Raw genomic sequence first — 27,482 nt, forward strand, 5'->3', positions numbered from 1 at the left:
CTCTTCTGATGCCACAAGGTCAGGGAGGAAGTACGGGAGAGTAGTGCAGGACAGCACCAGCAAACACTAGGTCCCTGCCAGACTCTTGCCTGCGGCTGCTCGCATACATCTCAATCCATTTTTAGCAGCTGCACGACTTGCACAGGTAGCATCAACCACATTCAAACAATTTTGCTCAAGCTAAACGACAGCTTTACGCTCTTGTGAGAGAGCACTTGGATACCTAGAGAGTCAGTGTCAGCTTCCCGCAGGCTGGGACTTCCTCAGACTGGGCTTAAACTGGAGTTGAGTGCTGTAATCCCGTTACGAACACAGCCCTGCGGGGAAACCACGCGTGCCACCTCTCCGAGGCACGGCATTTTGATTTTCAGGATTATCCAAGCACGTTGGGATTCCCCCCTTTCCTGCAGCCCTTGCTTCCGCAGGCATCGCTGAGAAGGGACGCGATGACAGGGTGCGCATCCCGCCGGCCGGGGCTGCGCCGGCCGGCACGGGGAGCGCTCCCGCCGGACCACGGGCTCCCCCGGGCAGAGGGGACGCGCAGGGCCGGCGGGGTGACACCCCCCGTCACTCCCGCCTCCCTCCCCAGCGGCCTCGCAGCCGCCCGCTCGTTTCACTCCCCGCCGCCTCGCCTCCACCCGCCGCACGGCCCCCGCCGGTCCTGCAGCGGCGGCAGCGCCCCGACCCCGGCCTCGCCCCGGCGGCCCCGACCGCTGCCGCCCCCCCTGTTCCCCTCCGCGGGCCCGGGGCCGCCCCCCGGCCCGGCCCCGAGCATGCTCAGTGCCGCCCTGACCTACTTTCCCCTGCCGGAGCCGGCAGCGGCGGAGCGGCGGGCAGCGCTGCGGCACGGCACGGCACGGCACGGCACTGCGGCAGCGCCGCGCTCCGCCCGCCCCGGCCCCGGCATGGTGCTGCACGGGGCGTGCTGAGGGGCACGGCGGCGGCGGCGGGCGCTGCCGCGGGGCGGCGGCGGCAGCGTGCGAGCGGGAGCAGCGGCGGGAAGGTGAGCGGGCGCGGCGGGGGGCGCGGGCCGCGGTTCCCCGGGCAGGCGGGCGGGCAGGCGGGCGGGCAGCCGGCGGTCCCGGGGAGGCGCTGCCCGCCGCCGCCGCCTCGGCCGGCCTCGACGCCGGCACCTGCCGCGGCTGCCGGCGACCCGCGCGCCGCCCCTGTGCGGCGGTGGCTGCGGAGCTCCCCGGTCCCCAGCGCGGAGCCGCCGCGGTGAGCCCCGGAGCGGGCGCGCTGCCCCGCCGCCGCCGGCCCCGAGGAAGCCTAGAGGGCCGGAGCAGAGGGACGGTGGCTGTACTCGGGGAAGCACGGCGAGCCCCGCATCGTGCCTCTCCCGCGGCGGCTGTCGCCCGGCAGTTCACGGGGAACCCGCCGTGGAGAGCGTACCCGCGCGACGGGAGCGGAGTAATGCGGTGTTCAGCATGAAAGTTGAAGAGCTCGATTCCAGTCAGCACCGGGGCTTGCAGGGAAATGTGTTCCTTTGGCCAGAAAAGCTCATGAGCCCAAAGCTGTTACTGGAGACCTTAAACTGCGCTCCCGCTGGAGCCCGCGGTCGGGATGCTCGATGCTGTCCCGCGCTGGGAACGGGAAAGGGGGGCATTGATTCGGTGCAGAGACCTTTTCAATGGAGCTGACTTCTTAAGAGAGCTTAAGTTGTGCTGCTTTAAATTTAAAATAAAGGCTGCCTCCTGATATTCTGCTTTAATTACCCTTTTACTTCACAGGGTAGTCTCATGAGATAAAACTCAATTTCAGAAGTGCCCTGAGGGAACAACAATCTAAAACTTCAGAGCGGTCTTGCAATAACTATCAAATACTGTTTCTTAACGGGGCAAATTCGAACAGCATAGGACGAGGGAGCTTAAGAGAACAGAGAGCACTACTGAGCAGGCACTTTTCTAGTGCATTTATCTGGAGAGTCTTGTAAGAGACTGCACTTCCTGACAGTCCTCTTTCAGTTGTTAAATTGAAGCATCTCAAATGGAGCGTTCCTGATAACCCCGCTCCGGAAATAAAAGTACCGACTGTGTAAGCACTGCTAAATACTAAATGCGACCTCGTTTAGCAGTGCTAAATATTAAATGCGACCTGAAAGACTGTAAAGTTAGTTCACAGGGAAAAACAGAAAGGAATTAAAAGGGGAAAAAATGTGGCATTTTAGTTGTTTAAAGCCATTACATTGTGGAAGAGTTTCTCTCTTCACTGCAGTAGGACAAAATACAGCAGATCTCTTTTCAATGGAGATGATGTTTGCATGGCAGGAATCTTTTGTCTGGCTTAGCGTGTACAGTTAGCAACAGCACCATTGATATACTTGCGGTTGGTATAGTAAGGAATCCTTTTTTATTAGAAAGCCTTCTCATTTAGCCTGCAGTATATCAACATCAGCTGATGTTGAGTGCAACTTACACAGCTGGAGTGCACATTGTATACCTTTTTTTTTCTGAAGAATTTCAAGTTTTCAGAGGCCTAGACAAACAGCAGAACATCCCCCCCCCCCCCCCCCCCAAAAAAAAAAAAGGCTTTCTTCCTACTTTAATACAGTGATATATGGTGTTTGTCCAAGGCATGTTTCCTGTCCTGAAAGCTTAGAGATAAAATCAGTTGCTCTTAAAACATCTCACACATGGTGGGAGCGTTGCAGTGAATTCTGAAGTTGCCTCCCTGCCCAGTCCCCCTTGCCTCCCTGCAATTAGACAGGTCCTGCTCTAATATGGAGGAGGAGGATGGAGTCGGCACAGGAACCTGGTTAAAGTGGATTCATCACTTTAACCAGGGAAAAAAAAAAAAACAAAACCAACCAACAGAAATATGCAAAGCCACCCCCATACAGTTTAGGAGAGGGTCACATTTGTGACACAATGATGTGGGTGCTGGGGAGTGATTTAAATGGAACAAAACCAATCTCCATTTCAGTTCTTGCCTAGCAAGTTTGGAATCTGTGGACTGGCATTTCTTTTATGGTTTAAACTTCTTGCCAGCGTAAGGCACCACTGAGATACTCATGCAACTTATAACAGGGAGAGTGAGTTTGCCAGGAGCTAAAGTAACCTGTACTGAGCTTTGCTAGCAGGGTCTTCTTTCTCTGTCAGCAAGTTGCACCTTTACTAGAAGTTTTTGCAGGCACAAGCGCCTGTGATCCTACTTTGAGATATTCCGGACCATAGTAATGTGTCACCAGAAGACTGTGGTGTAAGACCAAGCTCCTGGATACTTCCTGGATTTTTTTCATTCCTGTGATTTTGAGCTGCCATCCATCCATGTAGACTTTGTGCCTTTGCAAATCTCTCTTTGTAGTCTTAGTTCTAAGACCCATCTTAGAAACATAATTTCCAGGACAATGGAGATGCTATTACTTTTCACCAGTTACTATGATTAAAATAATTTCTAGCAGCATTTGAGAGGATCATATCTTCTATCTGCCAGGAAGGCTGCGAAGGGCGGACAAAACTTGTACCTATTTGTGTCAGGATAGAGGAATTCAAACAGATTTAGTGACTTTGATTTAGCTATCTAAGAAATTTTGGTAGTGGACTGTCTTACTTCAGAGTAAAAGTAATTACCATGAGTAGCACCTGTTTACCAGAAATAAGGAACACTGAACAGATGTGTGTAAATATCTTCTTTTGGAAGAGGGCCACCACCTGCGAAGGACTTGCATTAAGAATAACCTACCTAGCCCAAACTTAACATTTAATTGACATGGTTCTGCCACTCTGAGAGTTTATACCAAGAAAAGGTTTCTGCTGATATTTTTAAGTCATGCAGGGCCAGGGCACATATGTGGCACTGCAACTGCACTGCTCTCTGTGCGGTCCCCAGTCATATGTGCGTGACTGTGTGGTACACAGTCCTATCGAAAATACTGGGTGCTGAGAAAGTTACGTTACTTTAATGTTACATTTTTCAATCCAATGTAGAAATAACTGGCACAAAAGTCTGAAATTATAGAAGTTCTTCTAAACTCTTGAGGGCTTCCAGCTAAATTATTGCATATACATGGCCTTATATAGACATGCTTGGAAAGGGCGGAATTGATCATATTTGTGTACAGGCAAGGCTTAAGTTGTTGTGTGGTGCAGGACAAACTCCTTCGAATCCTGTCTGCTGTCCCCTTTGTTACTTGTGGAGGAAATAGGCACAGGCACTTTTAACGTGAAATGATTCTTTTCTATTGCAATCAGTCATGAATGGTTAGATTCCTTTAAATTCCCCCTCTGACAAGGTTAATCCTGTCCTAATCACGGCATCCATGTGTAACCTCTTTGCCCTGTATCCCAGAAACCAATAAATGTGAAAGCCAGTCATTAAAAATTATATCCATCTTGCAATTCCATAGGGATAGAGAAGGATTAGTCATACTCAAATCTGTTTTCTCCTATTTTTTTTCTCTTTGATATTCCCAACTAAAATGGGAGCCTTTTGTTAAAATAGTATACTGAAAACTATAGCAGTGCGTTGAAAACATTCACTTATTCAAAGCACATACAAAATTTAGAGTTTAAATAGTAGTAGTCTTTAGCCCTGCAAAGCCCTTCATGTCTTTGTTTAAACAAAACTTAATTTTTAATTTTATGTCTTGTTTGAACGTCCTACAGCTGGAATTTTTCTTCTTCATTTGGAAAAAGAAGACAATTAGATGTGCTTAAAGGATGGTTAGCTTTGGCAAACACAGCTCAAAAGAGGAAGTGGAGGGAAGCGAATCGGGCCGCATTCTGCATTGCTGTGTTCTTAGCAGGGTCACATAAGCCATGCCAAGAGCATATGAGATCTGTTGTATTTGCTGACTTCAGTTATTTAAACTGTTGGCAGAATAATGCTTACAGAGTGCCAGTATAAATAAAAGATAAGAGATGAGTAAAGAAAATGAAAGATATGTAGAACTTGGTGAGGGCAGGCAGTGCGCAGATGTATGTGGAAGTGTGGGAGAGATTCTCTGTGCATCTTCTTTGTTCCTCCTTTCTCAACAAAAGGGACTTTTAAGCATTGATCCATCTGCATTTACTGCAACAGCAAAACAGCAGCTATTCTGAAAGCTCGCAAGGAGTTAAGCAAGTGTCTTTTAAAGCCATACAGATGTTTCTGGAATAATAGCTTTGTATACAAAACTATATTGAGTCGTAATTGTCCAGCCTCCAAATAAACACAAATGCTGAATAAATCTAGATAATCTACATAAACTAAGTATTTATTTGTAAGATTAAAAATTCTGTAAAGAGTGCATATCTAGTTAAACATAAACTGGGCCTTAAAAAGTCTCCACTACCGATAGTGTTGAATCTGCTTTATGATCTGGGTAGCCCACAACTCAGTAGGACATTTCCACCACAGTGCCTGTTTTGATTAAAAACAGCAAGCTTCTCCACTAAATATAAAACTTTGCTTTTACTGCAGTCATTAAAATACCTCCAAGAAAGAACACTTACATCGCTCAGTCCATATCAAAATGCACATATCAACTACAACTTATTTAATGAAAGGCTAAGCATCCAAGTTGCCCGAGTGTCTTTGTTACTTCAGTGTATTTCACAAAAAGTTGATTTGATACAGCAGAGATGCTGGGATTACAGGAGCTGCGACATCAAAAGGGAACTTTTCAGAGGTCTGGCATTCTTGAGGTACTTTTAAATAATCTCTCCAATAATTACCTACCAACAGCCTTCATCTATTCATTTTTAGGTTAATGGATTAGGGTCTCTGTTCATTGACATGAGGGGACTGCACATCAGACCATTCAAATACATGGTTAAATTAATGGGTCCATTCAAATATGTAAAGTGAAGGGGCTCTTAAAGTCTCTAGGACGCCATATGCTTGCTAGTTTTGCAATATGAATACATGAAGTAGGATAAAGAACAAAATGGAGGAGAAATTTACAGTAAAAATAGTCTAAAACATTTACACACTCATAAAGGCAACATGAAGAACTCCTTCATTGTACCATTGCTGAATAGAATGGCGTGTGCTTCTTTCCCTACACCAAAAGTCTGGATATAGCATTCATTTTCAAACACACATATAAAATGTGGAATCACCTTATTGCTTGGTGCTTTCTTGCTGCAGTTTATTGATACACTGTGGAACCCTAAAACTAAGATAACTGAATCTTTACAGTCATTAACTTTACCGTCTTACCCCCTACAGCGTTGGATGTGTTCAGAACAAAATAACTTTAGAAGATACTCATTACAAATTTTACGCCGTTTCTGCCTTTAATGGTAGAATAAGCTACAGCCCTTGAGTTTTTCCATTTTGTTTCTTTTGGTATTTATCATTTGTCACCTTACAAAACAAATTGACAAATGTTTGCCTGTAACAGCTTACCAATAAAATTAATTTATAGGCTTCTTTATTGTCATTTCTTTCAGACAGGAGTTTTGGAAAAGGGCTCCAAGTTGCCATACTGACAGCCATTCTTGTTCACTGCCCAGAGCCGTGCACTCAGAGGACAATGGATACACAGAAGACAGTTAAGTCCCCACATTCTGCATAAACCATCATAATCTATGAACCTGTGCAGGTAAATTATATACAGTCTCTCTTGAATCTTCCTAAATTCCAGCCCTTATTTTATCTTCTGCAAGAAATTGCAGTCTAGTCATTGTTAATCAAAAAACTTCCTTCTCTTTCCTCCCACTGCCCCATCTTCCACCTCAGTTTCACTGAAATTTGTCTCATTTTAGTATTATGAGAAGCAGTAAATACATACGCCTCAGCTGTCTTCTTTACACTGTTCAATATTGTGTATATTTTTAATAACATCTCTTCTTACTCATCTACCCTCTGAAGTCAGTAGTCTGAAAAGGTTATCTCAGCCTGTCTTTGAGTCTGACTTTTTTCTGCTTTATTCTATTTCAAGATTAGATTCATCACAACTGACAATTCCCTAAGATCAAGAAGCCAGATCTATCAGCAGATAATAACCCATGAACTTTTGAGTCTACCTACATGTGGGAAAAAACACAACATTCACTATTGCAGACACCCCAAATAAGTGATATTTCATTAGTTACCTAGGCTGAAAATAAGTCCTCTATGGTAAAGAGAAGGCCGAACACATTTTTTTCAGGCTGCAGTCAACACTCTCAACCTGTCCCGTCATTCTAAAATACTGCTACTCAAAAATAAAAGGATTATGAAGGGGATCATGAAGGCAATTTCCCAGCATCCCACATAGAAATTTTTAAGATTAGCCGTATTTTTTCACATTGACTTCTCCAAGACAATTCTTACATTTGCGTTTCTTGAGTATTAGGGTTTCTTTAGGTTGGGAGGGGCCTCTGGAGGCCATCTGATCCAACACCCTGCTCAAAGCAGGGCCAGTGTAGACCAGTTTCCTCAGACTGTGTCTAGTGAAGTTTTGAACATCTCAAAGGACGGAGATTCCACAGGCCCTCTGGGCAACCTGTTGCAGGGCTTGACTGACCTCCTGCTTAAAAATTTCTTCATAAATAATCATAATTTCTGTTGTTGCAGCTTGTGTACATTGTCTCTTGTCCTTTCACTGCGCACCTCTGAGAGGAGGCTGGGTCTGTCTTCTCTATGCCCTCCCATCAGGTGGCTGATGGCAGCGAGTGTGACACCAAGTGGCTGAGCACACGTGGCCAGGGCAGTATCACACAGCCCTGATGAGAAGTTTCTAAAAGACTCCCAGGCAGCTGAAAGCAGCTGAAGAGACTGAAACATGCACTTAGTTGGGAGCTGCTGCCCAGTTGGGAAGCCCCAGTCTAAATGTGCAGACTTCATCTTACAAACATCACCAGCGTGCCACCTATTCAACATAGCCAGGAAAGCAGAAAACCATGAAGTTATGAAGGAATGAAATCCCTGCAGAGAGAATGAATAGAGCAGCTTTTTTGGAACCGAGCCTTAGTATTTTATTGACTAGCAGATGACTAGAAAAATAAGTCAGAAAGTTTCTGCTAGTTGTAAATGAGTGACATTTCTCTTCATCTGCCTGTCTGGACCCTAATAGCTTAACCTTTCCCATAGGTGGTTCTCACTCTTAAGCCTATGAACTGGCAGTGAGCTTCTCGCCTTCCATGTGGCATAAGTTCCTTCATTTGCATTCCTGTTCTACTAAAACCTGTTAACTTTTACTTTTGCCCACTCTGTAAAGGCATTGCCCATGGAAACTACGAAAGGTAGTAAGTAGTTTTTAAATAATAAAGAATTAGCTTTCATTTTGTTTTGTAGCATCATCCTTGATCCTTCCTTGTAGACAAATGAGAACTAGAATGAAAAGCAAGCAAGGCAGCACTGGGATGTTAAAGCTATAGGAACATAATTTATGCATTATACAATAAGCTGGTTTCTTGTGCTTCACTTCTGAATTGAATAACCTCACAGTTAATAGGATTACACATTATTCCAAGAACAAGAATAAGCCAGTCTTAAAGAAGTGAGCGAGCCAGGAAAAGGTATGCATCACTGCCCTCCTTTTTTGTTCTTTTGTGCTCTGTCATCATGTTGTTTTGCAAAAATGCAGTACCTACAAACATGGCCCCTCATACAGTCATTTTCTTTGGTGGCAGTAATATTGGGAACCAAACTCATCTGTAACATGAAAAAATAAATGGTCAATCAGAACATGTCTCTGAGTGATTAATGTTCCCAGCCAGTCTGAGCTGTAAGTGTCTTCTGTTTAGACTGATGCTTGATTTTGGACAAAGAATTCTTAACCTCAGTTTTTGTGCCTGTTTCACATAGTTAGGAGTAATACCACGACTCTGCAGCTGTGCTTGTTCTGGAGCACGTTTCAGGGAACTTCTCTGGATAGAAATGCATAGAGAGCATGCTAGCACTGGTTATCATGCCACTTAGAAGAAAAGCCTGTCGTAGTTCCCTCATGTGGCTCAAGTCTCATGCAATTTTCCTTAGAAGTTAATCCTGCAAGCAGTAAATCTGCTACTTTCAGATTTTAAGTTTATACCATTTGGGTTGGGGAAGAAAAAAAACAAAACTATTTAATGTAAGGACCACTGGCAACCATCTTTCAGTGGTAAATGTTGCTACAGATACAATGTGGCAGGGTAAGTTGTCTATATATATGCTCTATGTGCTGGAGGAGAGTTTGGAGATTCCTCTGATTCCATCTTGGGAGGTAAGCCTGTCCCTAACTACAACTTTGAATGGAAAAGGTAGCTCAGAATAGCCAGGGGTGTTCTTTTTCCTTTTCATGCACCATATTTTTAAAATTTAAAAAAAAAAAAAAAAAAAAGGAAAGGAAAAAAAGTATGTAACCACATTAAATATATTATAAACTTTTACTTTTTATCAGTCTTTTACATGTAGCTCGTGTGCTTTAGGGATGGGAGAAAAGAATGCTTACATGCTTTCCATGACCAGAAATTTAACTTTTTGTTTATAGTGACCCTTCTGGGGCAAAAATGCTCCCCGAGACTCAGTCTGTTCCTACAGAGCAATACTCAATATTGCAGATGTCCTCCTTCATTAGTGTCCTGCGTTACTCTCAGTCTTGAGGAGTCATTACAGGAATCTTTGTTTTAGTCTAGTCAATCCAGCTTTCTCTGACTTCAGGTCAGATTAAAAGGTTACAATTTTGGCTGCCTTCATCAAGTTTATCGTGGGCCACAGCTAATGACTGCCTCTCATGGCCATGATCCAGGGTGACAGCACTGTGCCCACTTCTCCAATAGTGTGGATTCTCTTGCTTCTTTGCCAGAAGCGGGCAGACATCACTAGCAGTCCTATTTCGGTCTCTGTAGCCTTCTCCCCATTTAGTTGTGTGACTGAATCATAACCCATTACATCGCTTGTGTTTAACAAAGCAGCTGGCTCCCAGATTTGTTTTCCCTGGTATCCTCAGGCTGCTGTTGTGCCCATGGCAAAGCAGTAGGACAGAAACTCTCAGGAAATCTCCCTTTGCACCAGAGTCTGGTGTGAGCACATTTTCACCCTTTCAGTTCCCTCTCTCTGCTTCTTCCTGCTTTTCTAACCTGACTCTAGCATTTTTGATCCTGCCCAACAGGTTAGCAGAGGGTCCTGGACATGCAAGTCCTGCATGGCCACCCTTTAACTTTCTTATGCTAGGGGAGGCTGAGAAAACCTTTTTTGGTTTCTTCCATTTTTTTTTTTTTCCCCCACTAACAGTGCCAAGGATGCAAACCAAAGAAAAGGTTCCCTATCACTTTCTAGTTGCCCTGGGAACATTTGTCTAAACTTGCATCTTAAAACACCATTCTTCAGAGAGATCTCTCCCTGATTCCTCGAATATACTCAAGTGTCCATCAAGAGCACTTCCCTGGATGGCACATGAAAGCAGCAGCCACCATTTCCAGACATTCTGCTTTAAACCTACTACCTGGTTATTCCTCGTACTAGCCATCAAACTATTTATTCCAAACAGAAATGCACCTGCAGAGATATTTAGTGTTTTCTTGATATTCTTAATTTCAGGAACATACATGGAAAGTACATTCCCAGGAGTGACATGAGTAGGTATGAATCTCCCAGAGTAAACATAAATTTATTCGTCTTGTATTTCTTAAAATTTATTGCATCTGTTTGATTCAATTTGTGCCAGAGTGAGGGAGTTGCTGCTATTTTCAGACAAGTAATTGGCCCTTTGACCATGTTAAGAACCAGTCACGTTTGTTATCGCTACACAAAGGTCTGGTTTTTGCTTTCATATGCTCTGCGTTAAACACAGGTAAACATAGAGAATAGGCACACCTTACATTGTTACTGCCATCACACACCTTCCAAACATCCATCCACAGCATCCCTGTGCTGTAGGGATTCAGTGGGCCACCAACCTCCTTGAGTTTCCCAAAATACTGCGGGTCCTTCCTTACAGGTTTTCTATTCACCTGTTGGGCTGATGCTATTTCATTTCCTTCTGGAACGCAAATTGCTCTCCACACTAAACACCTTTTTTTTGATTGCTACTGATTTTTCTGCCATCAAAAAGTATGGTAGGCTCAAATACAATAATAACAAGGAACAGCCAGTGATTAGCACCACAAAGCGTAATCAGTTTATGTTGTTCTTTTGCCCTTCCCATTGTCTTAATCCAGCCAGTCTTTGTTCCTGCTCCCTTGCCAAGAAGTGTGACGTGTCTTTTGGCTTTTCTGTATGGTGCAATGCAGATCTATAACACTGTACAGAAATGTTTTATAGAGTGAATATGTGTAACCAAAAAGAATGGCTGTCTCCAAAGTTAATGGAGTAGTAGAAATGAGATGTAAATAGTTACTGAAATGAACAGGCAGAACTGAAGGATTCTTTCCAAAGTGCAGATTCAGACAGGCTGCACCTATACTGAACTTCAAAAGCACAGGCTCTACATGCTTTGCATAATTGGAAATGGATTTCTGAAGTCATTGTTTAAATAGCTTTATATGACAAATGAGATTTTCATATTCATTTAAACTTAAAAATTATTCTGGCTTTTCAAGACAAATATTTCCACATTCAATAATTAGAAAAACAGAGATAAAATTAGGGCAGGCTTGGAGTTGTGACAGGCATCCACACCATGCATGCAGCTTATCTAAAAAAACATAGTTTGTCATTTCTAGTAATGATACGTTCTGCAAAATGGAGGAAACTATTTTGCTCTTTTAATAACAGTTGTATCTATTTGAATGAAATCAAGTTCATATTGCTTTACAGAGAACAGGGGATGTAGAAGAAAGCAACGTAAGTCAAATATTATCAGTGAAAGACAGTGATGATGTTTTCTTTCCTTTTTGAATACAGAAGAGAGAAGGGCATTGTTTGTTTGTTTTTATTTTAGTGTTTCCTTTATATATGGAACTGACCTAACCTTGTCAGCAGTCATTTTCCATGTTAAGGTAGATGAGTTACCATGGTGTGAACCAGATCTTTAATAAAATGTAAACAGTTTTGCAAGTGAAATGTTCGTTTGGGGAAAGTTTGTTAGATAGTTACCTATATTAGGATTCCAGGTAGATTCCTCTAACCAATAAGTGTCACTAAGTTTCAGTTATTTACCTTAGAAACACGTGAGTAAAACCAATGTAGTTAGATACTTTGATATGATTTTAACATCATTTGTGGCCCTTAGACTCAGTGAAATTTTCAAAGGTGCTCATTTTGAGGCCAGTTATGCCCTCAGTCAGTACTGAATGCCAGTTGTGTTCACTGGGAGCATAATGAGGCCAACAGAGAGCACATTTGTAAACCCCCTTCCTCTGCCTACGAACTGTTTAAGAAAGGGCTCATTGTAGATGATTACTTGAGGGAAAATCTTGTAGTGAGAGTGTGCAAAAAGTATATAGGCAAAATGCTTAATGCCACATAAGGAATGGAAAAGTCCCAATTTAATTTGTATCTCAAAGAAACCTTACCCATAATTGTGTCTCTAGTGAGTATTTTTCTTTCTAAATCCACTCTAAAAATGACATTGAAATGACTTTATCAAGCACTAGGTATCCTCTTTTAAGAATATTCTTCCATGCTATGTTTTATCTCAGAAAACTTTAAAAGATGCAGTAGCTTAAGACAAGTGAATGGTCTGAGATGTTTTGCTGTATGCGCTATTGTATTTGGACAAAATGGTGTATATTAAGAATTCCAACATCAGCTCCAAAAACATTTCCTGGAGCAGTTTGTTCTTACACCATGTTCCACAATTCACCTAAGACCATGCACGTGACAGAATTGCAGCACTGAACTGGTAGTGACAGCTTTAATGTGCTGTACCTTTGTTTTTCCTGTTGATTTTGCAAATGTTAGAAAAATCTGTAGAACTTTCGGCATAAAACTGTAGCTGCTGCTGTAGCTAAATTGCTGCTAAGTGTCTAGGTGATAAAAGCCTTCTCCTACGCCTGCCACTTTGAACAACACTATTGTCAGGAAAATGTATGCATCTTTTTCCAATCAGAATAAGGACTGTGATAACATTAGCATTTAGACAAGACACTGAGCTGATGATTGTGCAATGCGTTAATGGATGTGTCACTATTTTAAAAGAGCACATCTAATGGATTGCTTATACATGCCATCTCATTGTACTTATTTATTTATTTTATAGGATATTTTAAACATAAAATTGCACGGATCAAAGTAGAACTCTCCTGTCACCTCCTCACCTCACGGGCCTGCTTTCAACAGAACCGATCCCAGTTCCCAGCCAGTTGCGTAGGCCACTGAAGGAAAATGAACATACTGAACAGCCACCACTTTTTGTACTTTCTGCCTACCACACACCTTGTCATCTTATTAGCAGCTTTGACAACTGCTGAGGATGTGACTAATAGCACTTTCAACCGCACTGACATGTATATGGGATCTGTGCCTGTGGTGATCTCCCGCGTAGACCATATTATAGTCAAGGAGGGGAGTAGTGCCTTGATCGACTGCAGTGTCCAAGGTAGTCCTAGTCCGCATTACAGATGGTACAATTCCAACGGCCACCTGCTCCAAGAGGAGGAGAATAAAGGTAAGATCTTAGTATTCTCACTGAGGTAGCCTGTCTAGAGACACTTCTGATTTCAGCAGGTTAACTAATAACCTGAATTTATTGGCCTGACTGTGGTATTTTCCTGTATGAAAATACATGAAAGCCCAGTGGCAGCCATAAATTTATTGTGTGCGCCTTGGAAGAAAACAGTAACATTGTTTTAATGTGTTATTTATAGCAACACATAGCAAGAAGCTGAAGCACTTAACAGAAGGTGTAGATAGGCCTCTTTTCATTGGAAGACTTCAGGCTTGATCTTATTTCCCATTCTGTCCTCTTTTGTTCTTCTTTGGCACCAAAAAAGACTAAAAAGCTATTTTCCAACTCAAAGGAGGATTCTCTTGACATATGAGAATAGTTTGCTGGCATGAATTCCACACAGCTAACTCCCTGATACACCTGCTGTCTTTATGCATAGTGCCATGGGAGTGTGAGAAACAGGAGATGCCCTGAATGACCAACAGAAGAACTTATACAGCGCAGCAGTCAGAAAGACGAGCCAAGTTTGAGCCTTCCTGGCTTTAGTTAAGACTCCTTAGTTGCATTTGCCAGAGACCTTAATTACACATGAGCTTGTTTTCCTTAAATGGAAGGTTTGGGTGATAATCCTAGTTATAATTCTAGGGAACGTTTCGGGGAGGGTGGAAGGTTTTTTGCTCATGTAATCCTTCCATACTGACTGCTTTGTTCACAGCATGATGAAATAAACTCTTAGTTATTCATACTAAATGCAAGATAGCTTGCTTAACTAATAGTTGACCTGAGGGAGAACTCTGCTATGACAGGAGTAATGATTGACCCAGCTGGATGTGCAACAGCATAGTGTATCTGTAAAAGCCTACTGCGTAACTGGTTATATTTTACATTACAGTATTTTATCTTTTTCTGAGTAAAGCTAGAGAAATTAACTACTTGAGCTAGTAAGCAAACTTTCAGATATAATTTGTGTGGTCATGGCAACATACTGTGATTAGTGCGCTAGAGTGTTTTGCTAAGGCTCACTAACAGAAATTTTCCCCTTTAGTTAGGCATCTAGCTTTAGGTCTTTGTATAGTCAACTGAGAGAGGTAGCTACTAGCACAAATATTTAGGTAGGTGAGCAAAAATTGTGACCCAGTCAGGTAAAACTGCAGATGTATGCAGTATTAAGACAACAATCACTTTAACTTAGACTTTGAACAGTGCACGTCCTCCTTTAAGAAACTCTCTTCCTGTAAGAAATGTTTCCTAGCACAAGACCTTTCTTTAACATGTATGTAATTATGTTGAGTATGGCATTGAATTGTTATCAAAACCCAGCAATGATACCTTTTCTGATCATTGTTTTCTCATTAGGCTTATACTATCTGCCAAGATCCACTGGCACAGACCCAGTCATTGAGTCACAGTTCAGTGCCATTATGTCATTTATAACAGCTGGAGCCAGGACACATCAGCAAGGCGTCTTGTCATTTTACAATTAATAAAGACCTACTTTGCCAACATTGCAATGCAAAGAAATACTGAGCAGCCAATACTCCGTATTTTTTCTTATTCTAGAGGTGGAGAAAGAAGTGTCCTCTGTTACAGATGCTGACATTTCCTCTGTAAGAGAATTTTCCTCTGAATTTGCCTAACTTTAGCAGATTGGGGTGATTTTTTATGTGAAGGTCTGCTTTAGACTGAGCTTTTTATTTATTCTATATTTTTAAATTTCAGGCAAAGTGATTCGGCTGCTTTCAAGAATTAAGCTAGAGCCAAAAATAGTGTTTCAGCTAAATTAAAAATTCTAAGAGGATAAAAAGATGTAATTAAGAACTGTCTGTACAGGAACTGAGGCAGGGATCTTGTGGGAATACTTTCCACATAGGCTTCTACTAGAGATAATGTAAAAAACCAATTTGGATAAGCCATGTTTAATTAGGAAAACTTTCAAAATGGTAAAAGCCCATAACTACTCTGAATTAAAGGCTTTTTTGACTAATGAGTTTCAGAATTGCCCACAGATTCTTCCTTGAAAGAAATAAATTTTAAAAAATAGAACAATCTTTTTAACAACGAAAGAACTTCCTTGAAAAGGATAAAATAAATGTAGAAGCAAGGTATACGCCAACCTGTGGCAGGACTGCAATCCTTGCCTTGTGATATACATGCATTGCACAGGGGTTTTGTGCTGTTTTAGTCCTCTAATCATAGATGCTGTGTCTTTGTTCAGCTACCTTAATAGACTTAAATTGCAGCTGGTTAGGTTAGGTTTAAGGAAAAACAACTTTCTGATCATAAAGGGAGGTGAACACCTGAAATTCCTTCCTGTGGAAGGTCATTGAAATTCCATTACTGCCTTCAGCAGATACCTGTTGGGAATGGCTTGGGATTGTTACAGAGATTGAAAACAGTTGAGTCTGCCTCTGAGCAGCAGTATGTATTAGATGATCTTGTTGGCTTACGTCAGCCTATGTCATTGTTTTAAAAGGAAATCTCCTGTATGACATCTCCCTGTATGAAGTGTTCAGAAGGGACAGAGGCACTCCTATACTTTCTGGCTGTTCTCTCCACCATGGGAACTCTTCCAGGGGTGGGTTTACACGAAGGAAAGAATTGGCACCAGGCTTTCCTGTTGGAGTTGAATCATGTTTTTTATAGCAAAGTTGCAATTTAATAAGTCATATCACACTGAATAAAGCAAAAAATACACATCCTCAGCTCTTAAATGGTAGTGATACTTGGAAAAAAATGAAGCTCACTTGGGGAACTAAAAATCTAATTGGTTACCAATATAGAACGGCAAACAGTAACTAGCTGAATCTTGAATGACTTTATCAGTGATAGGAGTGATGGATTTTAACATGTTGTTTCAAACTCAGTTTAATAGCTAAATTGTTCTGCTATGCCAGGTTCAAAGGATATGAAATGTACACCTACAATTTCATGTAGTGACCAAAGATATCAATTATATTAAACTGATAGAAATTACTTTTAAAAGTAAAAGAAGTTCCATTGTGGTATGTAGAAGCTCATACGGGCAAACAAGATGTTCTCTTAATTGGTCATGTCTCTTCTCTTTCCCATCCATCTTACTCCTCCTGTCCTATTTCCCTTTTTTTAAAATCATACTTCAAAATTAGATTCTGAACACCTCAGAGGGCAGGCAGTGCAGTATATGATGTCTGACATTTTAGGTTTTTTAAAGTTTACATTAACAGAATTATATCAGATACTGTAACAAAACTCAAAAAAAAAAACAATTGTAAGAAAATGCATTGTTAGGGAACAAAACAAGGAGGGCTTAGTAGGTTTTTCTGCCTCACAGTCCCGTTGTTACTGTTCTTTGAGGAAGTGTGTCATGAATTTGGGAGGCTCTCTGGAGTAACTAGTCCTATCTTTGTAACTGAACTGACCATAAGATTGTGATAGATGTCATACACATTAACATTTTTTTATGAGGCTCTTTTAGGGCATGATCCGATTATTCAGAGTTGATGTCAGGGATTTGACAGTAACACAGCTAGGATCTGAGGGACAAGCAGGCCTTTCTAATGGTAAATTCTTTGTCTTGTGGACATTATTTCCTTCCTCCAAAATCTGAAACCAGTTTGACAAAGTTGATGTTTAAGACTATGCTGATCATGTGAACAAAATACTTCTAATCTAAGTTACTGTGTCTCCTCTCCAGCAGGAAAATGGTGGTTTCTTGACAATGGGCTACTAAACATTACCAGCGTGTCTTTTGAAGACAGAGGTAAATATACGTGTGTCGCATCCAATATGTATGGCCGTGTTAACAATACTGTGACGCTGAGGGTTATTTTTACCTCCGGAGATATGGGAATCTATTACATGATTGTCTGCCTTGTAGCTTTCACCATTGTTATGATACTGAACATTACTCGGTTATGTATGATGAGCAGTCATCTGAAGAAAACAGAGAAAGCAATCAACGAATTCTTCAGAACAGAAGGGGCAGAGAAACTCCAGAAAGCCTTTGAGATTGCGAAGCGTATCCCAATTATCACTTCCGCCAAAACCCTCGAGCTTGCCAAAGTAACCCAGTTCAAGACCATGGAATTTGCTCGCTATATTGAAGAGCTTGCTCGGAGCGTACCTTTGCCACCACTCATCATGAACTGCAGGACTATAATGGAAGAAATTATGGAGGTTGTTGGTCTGGAGGAACAAGGACAGAATTTTGTACGGCAGACAGCAGAAGGCCAGGAAACCACTGAAACAGATGAGCTGTATATGATCCCGAATGCTTTGAAGCGCAGTGACTCTCCCACAGCTGACTCTGATGCATCGTCACTGCACGAGCCACCTCAACAGATTGCAATAAAAGTGTCAGTTCACCCGTTGTCCAAAAAGGACTACATGGACGGTCAGTCACAAGAAAGCATGCAGTTGGACACCAAGGAAGAAGACACTCCTCAAACACCAGCACTTCCTGCAGAGCCCCCTCCTGAGCCTTCTGCTGAACTCAGTTCTGATGACACAGCATTGGCAAATGACAAAAATACATGCGTTATATATGAAAGCCATGTATGATAGTTACTCCTGAATCTATGCATAGCAGGAAAATCAGGTGGAGCTCTTTTAAAAATACATATTGTACTTGCCGCTAAGCCTTACCTGGAGACTATCATAGCAAAAGCATGTATGTGGATTATTTGGCACTTTCTTCTCAGTTTGACTTTAGTTTACCATGATGTATGGCAGAGTAATTGCTATTACATTAATATTAATTGCTCTTTTCAATTAGGAGTATTTCCAAGAAACATTTACCTCAGCATTTTCTAGGTTGGAGTCACCTGTAGTGGCCTCCTGGAAGTCACTGGTAGTCTTTGATGTACGACACTTGAACTTACTAAACATAAAACTGGTTTTCATTTTCCTCCTCCACTCTCATTATTTCCATCTATTGCATTTTTGCAAATATTATCTTGTGAATTTGAAATACTGCCCAAGAGGCAGCACTCCAGTAGCCAAATAAAATCCTAATAGATCCCATTTACAAAGCCTGTTTGCTCAGCTGTATTGTGATTTAGAGGGCTATTAAAGGAAGTTAAAATGTTTCCATTTCATTTGAGACCACACTGCTTAAGCACATGGGAAATAGTTTTCCCTTTTCCATGGAATGAAGATGCCAACAATTGTTTTTTTCACATCAAGAAACAACTTTGAGGTGTATTTTACAGATGGGAAAGCCCATAAACATCTTACAGAGAGTTACAGTCCAACAGCTCTGCAGGTTATTTTTTGTATTTTTTTGACCATTTTTTACTTTGCCAGAAGTTTATATGGAAAACAGCTGCAAATATGGAAGATGTCTTGTTTTGTAGTAATTTGGTACGAGTAAGTATGCACTATCTTACCAGAAGATACGCAGGTTCCTTAACAGTCCTGCAAACGCCAGTAATCAGCTGATGACAAGGCTGAAATGGCCGAAGACCCTTTTATTGGGATTCTCAATTTTGTGCAGATTCATATTCTGAAGATCAAGCCTAAATTCATCTATAAGCATAAGTTTGAGAGTGTTTTATCCAAACTAAAAAAAAAAAATTATACTCAAGTGTCCTGTGAAATTACAATGACAATCACACAAACTGTTTACTGTGTTATAATTGCTTTGGTATGTTAAGAACCTCCTACCTATGTAGGATGTTCACTGCTTGAGTACATGTGAGTCTACCCCAGTAGAGCTTTAATGATCACAGCAATTGTGGCATTAAAAAGGATCAACATTTATGCCAGGAAATGCCAGGAGTGGAAGGGAAGTGATAATTTCTATTGCAGACAACAAAAAGGACCTTCTCCGGAGTGAGTCTAGAAAGAAAGCACTTACAAGTGTTTGTGTAGGATTAAAAGCATTGTCTTCGTTTAGCCCGCACCCGGGGCTAAACAGTAGCAGTTTTTTCTCTCACCCAATGTCCCTTCCCCAAATGAGGAAGGGAATTGGGAAAAAGAGAGGCAGACTCGTGGGATGAAGGTAACCAGATTTAGTGAAATTAAGAAAATCAATATAAGTGACAACACAAAACAGACAGAAATATACTCATCCACAAATCACTGGCAAGTTGCTCCAGGAATTACAACAACAAACAGGGAGGAAATGCAAGGAAAGCAGGAAAAGCCCCCACCTCTTCCTAGCAAACCCTCTCTTTTATAGTGAGCTTGATGTCAATGATATAGAATATACCTGTGGGCCAGCCAGGGTCAGCTGCCCCAGATTTAACTGCTGAGGGCCTTGATCACCATGGCTGGCCACAAACTGAAACCAAATCCCAGTGAAACCAGGACAAGCATATTACTTAATTAACTGGCACACATTTAATTTGGAACTAATGAACAAACTGTCACCCTATCATTTTTAAGAAGGACTGTAGTGTTAAGTATAGTTACTGGAATCAAGTATATTGCAGAAAAAGAAGTGTACTTGGGTCTATGGGGAAATGATGTGTGGATGGCTCTCCAGACATTGAAGTAGCCACATCTACATAAGGTGTCTGTTGGAGGCAATCAGGTATATTAACTGCATAGATAATTGAGACCAAACAAAGTCAATGTTGCAGCTATCTAAAAAAAACCCTTGATAATGAACTGAGGTTTTATATCAACTTCCTCATGTTAAAGTGCAGAGCTTCAGTAGCAGTGTAATACAGGAACACCCCATGGCTTACCTAGGGGATGCAGAGAAGGCTCCATATTTACCTTTCCATGGCTATTAAAAAAAAAATGCGTTTAATAATGGACTTCAGATTTTGCGACCAACTTGTGAAAATGACAGCATTTAGTTGCCTAACATATGTTTGTGCTCACCACAGTGGCAGGCATCTATACAAAATGCATTTGCACATGCCCAAAAGGAAACATGCAAGGGCAAAGTCCCTTTAGGAATGTGGCTGGAAATATTTTAGCTCCAGCAAAGCAATATAAATCTAGAACACAGGGTAGATGATTAAGAGAGAACATCAGTTTTTCAAGTTACTTAATTTGCTTATGGTATGAAAAAGGACAAGGGCAGAAACAAAAGCAGGAACTTGCACTAAATTCTTTTCATTCACCTTAACCTCCTGAAAAGAGGCATCTTGATTTTTCTGCCTGTCCAGCATTTACAAGCAATGCTCATGCATTCTAAAGTTACCTGCCTGGTGCCCAACTAAGATGGCACAGATGAGCAAGGATGTTCTCCTTGAAAGCATAAAAATAACTTTTAAATTACACTTTAAAATTAAAAAAAAAGTTTCAAAATTATTTATTAAACTACAATATTTCCTTTTTAATTGTTTTTTAACTATGAACTTTTTACAGTAGAGACCAGACCGCTTCATGTATTCGTGTGGTGATTGGTACCAGGCAGTTCTGATCCTGACTGCTGCCCTCAGGCTGTGCTCCAGCCTGTTTATTATTTGATAAACATATTGAGAGCACTGATAAACATTTGAGAGCAATCCTCATGCTTTCTTCAGTATCTCTGTGTAAACTTCCTTGAAGGTACAGTTTTTTTCCAAAGGTTGCCCACAAAAAGCATGTCTTTGAATTACACACAAATGTACATGCAAACCATGTATGAGCAACAGTTACTTGGATGAGATGCGCGTAAGAGGTGTAGTGCAGAATTCCTACTGTTGCAAGGTTAAACGGAACCTTGAATTTGCTGGAGCTGGACCTTCTCAGAGCTGAGGGTTCACAGGTAGGACTGGTCCAGCCAGTCTGCTATAAATTCTTTGGGCATTTAGCTTTGTGGTATTATTGGAATAAAAGCAGAACAGCACTGTATCTGAAGAAAATACGGATGTAATGGTTCTGGTTTATGTATTTTTTTCTGTTCTCATATATGCTGCTCAGTATCTTTATGCATCCATTATATAACACCTGTAAAGCCTAAAGTTTTTTACATGCTGTCAGGCACTTCCATTGTGGGAGACAGACGGAAAGCAAGACCCAAACCCATCCTTCCTGTTCCAAACTTTCTGGCTGTGTTATTATAAAGTAAACAATTCTGTCTTGCAGTATTTCTTAGGGAGTGGCTATTTTATAGTGTGAGAACACAATTAACAAATATAAAATTAATGATGGCTCTAAGGAAACATTAACATTTGCATTGTTATGTATTTTCATGCACCTTACGCATTTCAGGGACATGAGAGTGATCTGTTCCCGTCACTGGACTATGCACACCTTTTGTTACATTGTTCTATTTGTTATATCACCAAACACTAATGGTTCTTAAAACACTCAGAATCTGGAAAATCCAGTCCAGCTGAATTTGTGTTCTAAAAGCATAAGGAACACCAAGCCAGGCTTAGAAAGGAAAAGAGATTTGCAGGATATATTTGCATCATTTTAAAATATTTTTGCCAGAACTTCATGAAATGTGACTGGATTTCTGCAGCACAAGAAATCAGTGTTGGATTTAAATTTTACACTTCCTAATCTTTTTTCACTAAATGTAAGACCATATTTATCAGACCACTTGAACATAGTACTCACTAGCTACTTACTCAACATTTTCTTTTTGAGCAGCATTTGTTTACTACTGATCCTTTTTTGTTCTCTGATTCAAGTATGCTTGTGATGAAACCTACCCTTCAGTCATTTTTTGAAATTGTCATTTAAAAAATTTAAAAGAACCCATAGATCAGCATTTTTATGCAGATTTATTGATATTAGGTAAGGCACAGCAGTTCGCTGCTGTGCTTAAAAATTACTGTATAATCGTAAGACTTGCAGAATGGCATATATGGGCAGCTGTTGATTATTTTTAAATCAGTGCCTGTTTTATTCTAATGTACATACTATGTCAGCTCATTGATTTGCAGTTACCTTTTGACAAAAGTACTGTAACATATAATCAGGGCTTTCTAACGTTCAGTTTGGTTCAGAGCAACTAATTCTGGAAAGTGTTAACAGTGTCGAATTTTAAAAGTTCTCACAGAATGTCTTGGCAGCATGCTGTTTTAAGAGTTGGCCTCTTAAATATGCCATACTTAGTGGGACAACTGAAAGCTTCTTAGATGCAAAGGAAACGCTTGCACTAAAGTATCTTAAGTTATATTTCATTTATTATTAAATCCTTTTTGATTTTACAAGAAATGTAAGACAAATATGAATGTGTTCTTTTGAGAAACAGTTACTGTATTTTGATTTAAATAACTGTTACGATTTTATAGTTCAGAGCCGTAAACCACAAAGAGACCAGTTCATGCTGAAGTGGCAAAATGAAATGTGATCCAGCTTGTAAATTGATCATTGTTTCAATAAAGAATTTGCACAGAGTATGATGAGTTTGTACACACGCAACAAGATGATCGTTTCCTAGTAAAAGTATGCAATGGCTCCAGTTCAAGTGGAAGTGAACTCTGTCTTTCATTGTACATCTGCTAATATTCCAGAAACTTTGATCGGGAGAAACAGTTATTTACCTAGAAAGGAAGTTTTAATCGCTGTCTATAACTACCTGAAAGGAGGTTGTAGTGAGGCGGGGGTCAGTCTCTTATCCCAGGTAACAAGTGATAGGACGAGAGGAAACGGCCTCAAGTTGTGCCAGGGGAGGTTTAGATTAGATATTAGGAAAAATTTCTTCACCAAAAGGGTTGTCAAGCATTGGAACAGGCTGCCCAGGGAGGTGGTAGAGTCACCATCCCTGGAGGTATTTAAAAGATGAGTAGATGTGGTGCTTAGGGACATGGTTTAGTGGTGGACTTGGCAGTGCTGGGTTAATGGTTGGACTCAATGATCTTAAAGGTCCTTTCCAACCAAAACGATTCTATGATTCTATGATTCTAATAAAGCGCTGAAAGGGAGCTGTTGTTATTCAGAATATAGACCCTATTTTTAATTGGTGTTGTTATCAAGGGCCTAGATGATTGCTCACGTATGGAGCATCTTCTCTTTGGAAACGTGTCAGCGCTTCTGCATGTAATCCAAGGGACTTTTTTGTGCGCTGTTTTCTCTCTGAGCCCTGTCATGGGGCATTGAAAAAGTCTTGCTGCTGTTTCAGAGTTGGGGCCAATGAAGGAAATGACTCTTCCCCCAGAGGCACCATAGTACCAAGAGAAAATAGAAGTGTGGGTTGCCATACCCACTCCCATTCCTTCACCCACCCTAAAAGGATGAGGTGAAATGGCTTTCCTGTCCCACAGCAGTTGGACTGTATCACTCCCTAATAGTGTTCAGCAGGAGTTAGTTGAAGCAGACACTAGTACCTTGTCCTGGCTCTGCCGGTGCTACACCACTAGCTGCCAGTGGCAGTCACTGACAGAGGGGGTGTGGGGACTTGCCCTTTCACACATGAAAGATTTGCTCTTGCCAGCTGCCTGTTCTAGGCTGAAAAACACAGCCAATAGCAGGAAAACAATAGCTATTTCATGTTTTAACTCTGCTGTTTGAAAGGGTGCTCCAATTTTGAAAAATATTTTCAGAAGCATTTTCATTCAACAGTTTCAGTTGAGTTAATGGGGCTAAGATATCCACAATTTATCAACAAATATCTATGAAAAATAGTGAAGGGGCCACAAACTGATCATAAAAATGGAATACATACAGCTAGAGCCATATGCTATTTTATTGTCTCAGCGCAGCACCCGGTCTTGCAACTGGGGCAGTTTGTTATGCTGTGACTTGTCAGCACCACTTCAGGATGCTCCTCCACAGCATGCTGAACCCCTCCCACAGCTTTGCTGAAGCATTTTTCAGGAAGGCAGGGTACCACCAAGCAGTTGGTCCCAGTGAGCTCCACTCCTGAACACTGTGAAACAGGCTGCCCCCAGCCCCAGTACTTCTTATGAGTGGAGGAGACTGCCTTACATCAGTACTACAGAGGCACTCCAAAACTAAAAGCTGCTGGTGGGTAGTATCTCCACAGAGACAAAGATGGGGAAAGTGGGGAGGTCTCTGCTCTCCTACTAAGACTGAAGCCAGGTAGAGCTGGTGCATAGCTCAGGGCTGGTACCTCAGATATTTGCAGTGCTACAACACCACTTTCCCACAGGACTGGACATTTTCTAGCCCACACCTGCACTAGTGCCTGGAATAACCAGCTAAGAGACTTGAGAATCAGTTCCTTTTCAGTGTCCATTTCTTCCATCTCTTCCTCTCCCTGTCTTACTTTCCTGTGCTTTTTTCTGTCCCCAACAGCTCTGCAGTGCTACTTCTCAAATGCGAATAGAGTGAAGTCAGTGGTCAGGACAAGCGTTTCTGCACTCCAGGCACCTCTGTCCCAAACTGACCTTTCATAAGTCCCAAAATGGAATTTTTTTCCCAGCTGTACCGGGCTTTAATGCAATGTACTATATTTAGCTCTCTGGCTTACAGGCCCAAACTGAGTCATTTTACAGTAAAGGCTGACTCGTGAATCCATGGTATCATGTATAAGCCTGTAAATTGGTCAAAGACAGTCATATAAACTGAAGCTAAGCTACCAATTTCTTACTCAAAATCAGAATGTATGGCAGCAAACAACAAATGTGCAGACTTAGGACACTCAAGTTATGTAACAAGAAGCTATTTCATACCACAACAAGACGAGGCAAGAATGAGAAAAATTAACAGCCAGCCTTGTATAGCATGGAGAATACATGTAAAACCTTGCTTATGATTGAGTAGAAATTTAGCATCAGTATCAAATCAATTTGCCATTCTATAGCCCCTTTCTATTTTGAGAACAGATTCCTGTTATATCTACTCTAACTACACCTTTCCTACGTCGGCAAGCACCTTAGGCATGGGAATAGTACAAGAGTTATCAGAAAGAGTCTTGTCTCCCTCATCTACCATTTCTGAAATTATTTTCAGGACTATTTAGCTATGCATCAAAGGCCAACCACAGACCGCCATGCTGTCCTGTTGTGGAGCCACGGAGTGTGGGAGCTCCCGTTTGAGATGCACAAGCTGGTCCTTCTGAAATATCTCTGTCTTCTCTTGCATAGGTTTTGATTATACCACCGAATAAACCACTCATATTTATTAACAGCTGAGGCCCAATCATTCTCAATTGATAATTGCAGAGAAGCAAAATAAATGCCACCACCACTTCCCGCGTTCTGAAGATTCTTATTGCTCCTACCTCAAGATTAGCCCTGATGGACAGATAGCTCCTGAGTTGTTTGGGTATCCTTTAACTCCTTCCAGGTGGTGAACACTACCTCAGTCAGAGAGCAGGATTAAAAAAAAACAAGCCAGAAAAAGAAGTTCTCTCTAATACGTGCGGAGTAAACAGCCTCAGGAAAAGGCATCAAAAAGTAGAAATTTAAGGAGATTAAAATGGAAAATCTTTCTCCTCACTCAAAACATCCAGAGGTGATTTATCTTCAAAGTATATTAAATTCTAACTCATTTAATCATGTGTTCATTTGTTTTTAGACATACTCAAGTGGAGAAAAAGGAGATTCCTTAAAATAAATAAATTTTCACCCCAAAGTAAATTATCACAAAAAATACAAAACATATTGCCCAGCCCTTCTCTCAGGGTGCGTTTTATCAGGGAAGATATTTCTAATCCTTTTTATTGTTCTGCTTAGGTAACTGCAGCTTCCTTAAGGGAGTGGTGGAAGTGCATTTCTTTTCTGCTGTCTTCTCCTTAGTTAAATATTCTCTACCCTGTGTGATCTTGTCTTTGTGTATAAAAATCAATATTCCACTGAAGATTTATCTTCTTGCTTTCTTTCCCCATTCCATTCCGATACCTTTTTTTGTGTTTTGTTTTACTGCTTGGATGTTGTTTTGTTTGCCCTAAAATTCCTCACGTTTTAAAATAAATCAGAGGATCCTAATGTTTTCTCAGTTGCCTGTTTTGCAGCAGGATCACTCACACCCATCTGTATAATTCAAATTTATTATGCAGATGTACAATTAACTACTCCCAGGTTGGTGCAGGATGAACTAACCAACAGGCTGAAGCAGATTTCTTTTGCAGAACAGCATCAACAGAACAGATAAAGCCATAATTCCCAAGATACAAGTGAAATAAGTGTCCTCAGTCATATATGGGTCTATGAATATGTTATGTTCTTTTGTTTGTTCACTTCAAAAAAGTCATATATGATACATCTCTGCCTTAAATAATGAATTTCTTTTTGCTTAGCCTCCCATCATGGATGGAATAGCACATTTGCACCGTCCCTACACTTGTACATCAGCTATCCATTTTCTGGATTGGTTTATCCTATTCATTGGATAGCTTGCCAAATGCAGGGGCCTCTCTAAATTAGAGATTTTTGAAGAGACTACAGACAGCTTGGTGACACTATGTAAATTATATCAATTTCAAATGCATTGATAAATACTTTTTCACATCTTTTTAACTGAAATGCTGTATTTCTATATAGGCTGATATTTACATGTTAATGGAGTCTGGTTTTCTGTATTCTTTTAACTAGAAACTCCAGTTTTCCATAAGTGTGCAGTAAAATGACAGTAATCTGCTGCTGAATAAAACTGCTTTTTGCAACTAGTTTCTACATTTTGTAATCCCCATGTAATCTCTGTTAAACACGGAGCTCATTCTTTAATATATATGCCACAAATGAGGTGAAAGGCTACAAATCTCTGCTATTCATGTAGTCTGCATCAGACTACTAGTTATTTTATTAGAACATATAATAGACCTACCCTGACATTGTAACTCCTGTTGCACTTACCAGAAATAGCCCCAGAGCATTAGCCAAATGTTATACGATACAGTACCACTGAGAACTATGTTCCTACTCTACACCAATTTCAGAAAAAAACTCCAGAGAAAACCCATCCCTTCTCAGCAGGGAAGCAGGGACTGAAAGTCTCTGAAGTACTTAACATTTCACACGTTTTCAGGAAAAAAAAAACAATACCTAGGTAATTATTGGGGATCTTCCTTGTAAAATTGATGCAGGAGCTAAAATATCACCAAAGAAGGAGCTCACTGCAGCATGGAAGCTCATCACTCGCAGTAGGTAGCTGTCAGTTGTCAGACAGTAGCTAAAAACACTTCTCAGGGTAACCCGTGATATTATGAGGAGGCAAATGTTATTCCATATCATGTAAATTGGCAATGTCCAGGAGACTATGGATGGTGTTG

The 27,482-nt window shown here is 41.1% G+C and overlaps 1 protein-coding gene across 4 annotated transcripts; it reads left to right on the top strand.

Annotated features, from left to right (window-relative positions):
* Positions 1-936: 936 nt before the first annotated feature.
* Positions 937-22,752, top strand: MFAP3L (microfibril associated protein 3 like). Of its 4 annotated transcripts, none has more exons than XM_068404100.1 (4): positions 937-1,003; positions 6,375-6,526; positions 13,028-13,435; positions 17,109-22,752. In XM_068404100.1, exons 3-4 carry the CDS (start codon positions 13,153-13,155, stop codon positions 17,972-17,974), a joined length of 1,149 nt encoding a protein of 382 aa, XP_068260201.1. In that variant the 5' UTR covers positions 937-1,003; positions 6,375-6,526; positions 13,028-13,152; the 3' UTR covers positions 17,975-22,752. The 4 variants fall into 4 exon arrangements, with proteins under 4 accessions (XP_068260201.1, XP_068260203.1, XP_068260204.1 ...); XM_068404102.1 differs by having other exon boundaries at positions 6,375-6,475; XM_068404101.1 differs by having other exon boundaries at positions 950-1,003; positions 6,379-6,526.
* The last annotated feature ends 4,730 nt before the right edge of the window (positions 22,753-27,482 follow it).

This window comes from Nyctibius grandis, chromosome 6 (genome assembly GCF_013368605.1).
Source record: "Nyctibius grandis isolate bNycGra1 chromosome 6, bNycGra1.pri, whole genome shotgun sequence".
NCBI lineage: Eukaryota > Metazoa > Chordata > Aves > Nyctibiiformes > Nyctibiidae > Nyctibius > Nyctibius grandis.

Bases quoted from the DNA above. Each gene is read 5' to 3' on its own strand.
- MFAP3L (XM_068404100.1), top strand. From the start codon at position 13,153: ATGAACATACTGAACAGCCACCACTTTTTGTACTTTCTGCCTACCACA. The intron at 13,436-17,108 runs GTAAGATCTTAG...TCTCCTCTCCAG, and splicing joins CCAAGAGGAGGAGAATAAAG to CAGGAAAATGGTGGTTTCTT.